This window comes from Dichomitus squalens, assembly GCF_000275845.1.
Source record: "Dichomitus squalens LYAD-421 SS1 unplaced genomic scaffold DICSQscaffold_55, whole genome shotgun sequence".
NCBI classification, from domain to species: domain Eukaryota; kingdom Fungi; phylum Basidiomycota; class Agaricomycetes; order Polyporales; family Polyporaceae; genus Dichomitus; species Dichomitus squalens.
Window position 1 is genome coordinate 17833 of NW_006766937.1, and position 4445 is coordinate 22277.

Here is a 4445-nt window from a genome sequence, read left to right on the forward strand (position 1 = left end):
GGACACCATCGGGATCCTCAGGGCGTTGCTAATAGCTTCGCCGTAGTCCTCACCCCGTGTCCGCCCAGCTCTGACTCCTAACCCCGGAACTCCGGAACTCTGGCAGCACAGTCCTAACACTCTGATCCCAACTCTTGTCGGTCACAGACTGGTTTCTTCTTGAAACTAGCAAATGGGATCTTCTCGTGGCAATCACGAGCACAAAAGACCATTGCTCTTTCTTCTACGGAAGCTGAGTACATGGCAATGAGCGATTGCAGTCACCAAGTGGTCTGGGTTCGCAACCTGTCGCGGAGACTAGGCGCGACGGCCTGAGGCTCAGCGATCGGCGCCAAGTCGAGCATAGCGTAAGACTGAGGACGTAGGAGGAGAGGGAGAGAGAGGGAATATACAAGGCAGAGGGCGGGCGACGGTGCGGATAGAGGGGTCTCGCACGGTACGGCACCGACGTACCAGGGAACCGAACCAAGGGTCGAAAGGGCCGGGGCGGCACGGAGGCACAAACCTACCAGCAAGACGTAGCGGCACGCAGGCACAGGCTAGTCCCCAATGACGTAAGTATATTGACAAGTACGAAGATACAGCTAGTAACTCACCTAGTCCCCAATGACGTAAGAGGTCGAGATGGGGACTAGGGGCTAAAGGGCTCTACTCTATATACCTGTAGACCGGTGCACAGACCATGTAGCTATTTGTATGTGTTTGGCACGACCAGAGGCTTGAGGGCTTAAGTACTAGGCACGAGTCAGAGGGGTGTATGTCGTACTAACTACTGTGGGGTGATCCTTATCTAATCTAACGATCGTGAGGCCATGAGGGAGGGAGCGTGGTGGCAGTGCATTGCCGGGGGTATGTAGACGCTTAGACAGAGCGCCAGGAACCTGGATGCCGACGTGAGGCTGCACGTGGCGAACATCGTGGTGCTGCTGGAAAAGGGCGCTGTATGGAGCGCTGGTGGGCTTGGAGGGGGGGAACGGCGGATTCCGAGGTGTTGTGGGCGCTGAGAGGTGAGAGTCCCGGTCCGTACGGTTGGAGAAAGGCAGGCAGAGGGTGTCATGGGCGCTATGCGGAGCGCGGCCGTGACACAACCTACTTGCTAAACTTGACTACCATGTCGATCACATACCTCTATCCGGAGACAATCAAGGATCGATCTTCATTGCATCGAATCCTGTGACGGAGTCAAGGTCAAAACACATTGACATCCGATATCACTATATCCATGAGGTACATGATAAAGGAATCGTTGATGTCTTCTATATAGACGGAAACGACAATCCTGCGGACATCTTTACCAAGAACCTTAGTGTAGTGAAGTTCTTGAAATTTCGCTCACAACTTGGTCTCCGCTTCCCAAAGTCTAGAGCTGCTTAAAGCGCCTGCTACGCTTGCGTAACCATTCGGATACTTAGCGAGGGGGAGTGTTGAACAGGCGCTGGTTTACACAGCTTGTCTAACACAGCTGTCACAAGATATGGAACGGCACAGCCAGTTACTGCAATAACCGAGGCTGTACTACTCATATAGTACACACACAGCTTCACTGTGTACGCACTGCTTCTCTGTGCGACTGTGCATCCTGGGAATGTACTGTATAGTACTATGTAGCCACAGATGTATAGTAGTATATATAGGGGACCTCTGTATCCCCAATCTACAGTTCAGTTCACTTGAACGTCTCCTCTCATCGCTCTAACAAGCCTCTTACTATCAACCAACCCTTCTAGGTGAGTTGCAGGCTATCCGCTGTCGTTGCCACCCGTGGGAGAGGCTTTCGCCCCCCCCGGGTTCAACAGTCGGGGAGCGGATCACATCCTCCATTGTGAAAGTGTCTGGCTTGTTCCCACTTTCAGCTACATGTGTTGTTACTTTCAGCGCAACTTGGGTAGATTAGGGGACACCACTCACCCCACACCTCCTTGAAGTAGGCGCGTAAGGTGCGCTTCATCCAAAGGATATCCTCACTTCCCGTCCACTTCCACAAACGCACAGTGCCGTCCTTGTCGTAATCCAAATCCCATGAACGCGCTTTGCGATTGGCCCCTTCCACGCCTGTTGAGCACGAGCACATCTCCTAGGCACGTAATTCCTTATCTACAACTGTGGATACCCACTTCATCCACCGCTCATCCTCTTCCGGTGCAGGACCGCCCCCAAAGTGCGCGAACGACATCGCTTTCTCATCCTCCGCCAATGAAAAACTAAATCGTGTCCACGTCATTGGGAGGGACACCTCTACACCAGACGAACTAACTTACTCTTCGTAGATGAGCTGCCCATCAGGGCTCCTGTAAGCCAAGCGCACTGTGAAGCACGATTTGCCTATCTTGTTGGGCCCAATGCCAATTAGGTCACTCATCAAGCTAACAAGCAGCTTCGTGACGCTGAACTGATTACTGCAACTGGGATCAGCGTACACTCCACCTGCAGATTGGCAGCCAAACGTACACGTAACACTGCTCATTGTCAGGCACGCTCAGCTCCTCCGCTTTCTTCACCCACTCGGACCGCTCCGCCTCCTCCAGCTCGTTATGCCATATGTACGACACGCATCCTGACCAGCTACCAATTTGTTTGCCGCCTGTAGCCTGGATGCGCTCCTGCACGCGGGCATTGTTTTTGCTACCCCACAGTCGCATGGGTGATACCTTCCGCGCCCGCAAAGCGTTCGCTAAAGGGTTATCGACGATCTTCCCCCTGCGTGTGGTATCATTGCTTCCCGTGCTCTTGCTAGGGAGGGGCGCACATCCGTCCTTAGCATTGTCTGGGCAGTCATTCTCAACCAATGCCTTCAATACGTCGTTGGCTACGTTGTTCCTATTGTTGTTCAACCAGGAAGTGGCGGCCTAGTCCACCTGGTCACAATGGCACGCATGTCAGATGAGGCACACAAGACTCACAGCTTTCAGCTTGTCCGTGCCAAAACGTTGAACCATGTCCTTCGGAAAGTCGCGCTCCATCATCTGCAGTATGGCTTCCTTCAGCCAAGCCCTTTTACCAGGAACATCGCCATCCCTGAGGAAGGCTTGGTATGCGGGAAGCAGCGCGATCAGACCCTGGAGGGCGGAGGGCCACTTCTTCCACACCACTGATCCCTTCGCAGGACCGGTGTCGCTCTCGTTGGACACTCCGGGGGCTCCAGGTGGATGTTGTTCAGATGAGTGTGAGGAGGATGCGGAACTCATAGGAGCAAGCGCAGCAAATTGGTGGGGGACGACGAGGCACAACAGAGTGGTGGAGGAAGCAGGAGGCGATCACCCCCCCCCCTTCCGGCTTTGGAATGGGCCTCCTCATGAGGCGTGATTGCTATCCCCAGTGCTCATTCTTCTGACTCAGCCTCCCTCCCCAGGAGACCCTCTCGTTCACTCTCTACATCATCTCTCACCATGTCAACCTCCTTTTCTCCTGGGGGTGGTGGTACTGTCTTTATGGTTCTGGACATCCACACACATTGAGATGAAGGCATGATATATGTCAGCCACATGATTAAGAAAACCATTAAGGTACGCAGATGTGATAGGTCCTCAAGCAGATGTGTCTACCAGAAAGCTGGGATGAAGGTGAGGTTAAGAGGTCCATAGACGGGTATCATGGTCCAGGAGCCTGGTTCCAAGTCCGATGTCGCGGGAAGAAGATCACACTAAAGACAAGAACGTATAGTGTTGGGGCGACATCACAAAGGGAGTGAAAGAACTACTGAAAGGAACGTTGGAACATCATTAGAGGGTATGGGGTCTGTTGAACTTGGACTTATCCAGTCTGGACTACACGAGGCTATGCGTCTCCTAGCGCTTAGCTGTGGTCGGTTATGTAGTATGCTACCATATTTGGGACTCTCTGCTCGTGTACTATAGCTATGCTTCCGGACTCTTCTGGTACTGTCTAGGACAATCTGTACTACTCCAGAACAGTCTAGACAGGTCTATGCTTTACTCATCTCTTACTCATCCTATGGTGCGATATGTCGCAATTCTTTCGTTGTTGTATTATTCATCGCACTATGGTACATGTGACTGACCACTCTTCAATTAGTCATGGACACTTCTCTGTAGTATATAAGGACTTCAGATTGTGTCCTCCCTCTTCAGTCTTTCCTTACTGACTGAAGAGTGAGTACTTCCTTACCTCTACCTTTAACTGTCACAGCCAACGAGCTGTGCCACCAAAACAAACAAGGGCAAAGCTTACTGATGCAGAGGTTGGTGCTGAGAAGCGAAGCAACCAGAGGTGACGCAGCAAGAGATGTGAAGAGATGTATTCCCTAGACTAGAAGGGGTAGTGAGGGAGGTAGGGCTGCTAGCTACCTACAGAGGAGATGGGGAATCGACGAGAAGATCAAGTCTGAGGTTCCCTGCCTCAGACTCCCTACTATATATACTAATACAATGGTGCACAGACCAGGTACCTATTGACCATCGTTTGGTCAGAGTTCTCTGCCTCATGTC

At 52.2% G+C, this 4445-nt stretch overlaps 1 protein-coding gene across 1 annotated transcript; it reads right to left on the bottom strand.

The window, feature by feature from the left end:
- Positions 1 to 2074: 2074 nt before the first annotated feature.
- Positions 2075 to 3185, bottom strand: DICSQDRAFT_173968 (uncharacterized protein; the record flags this gene model as incomplete). The annotated part of the gene is made up of 4 exons (XM_007369763.1): positions 2075 to 2201; positions 2259 to 2396; positions 2449 to 2846; positions 2901 to 3185. 4 exons carry the CDS (start codon positions 3183 to 3185, stop codon positions 2075 to 2077), a joined length of 948 nt encoding a protein of 315 aa, XP_007369825.1.
- Positions 3186 to 4445: the final 1260 nt, after the last annotated feature.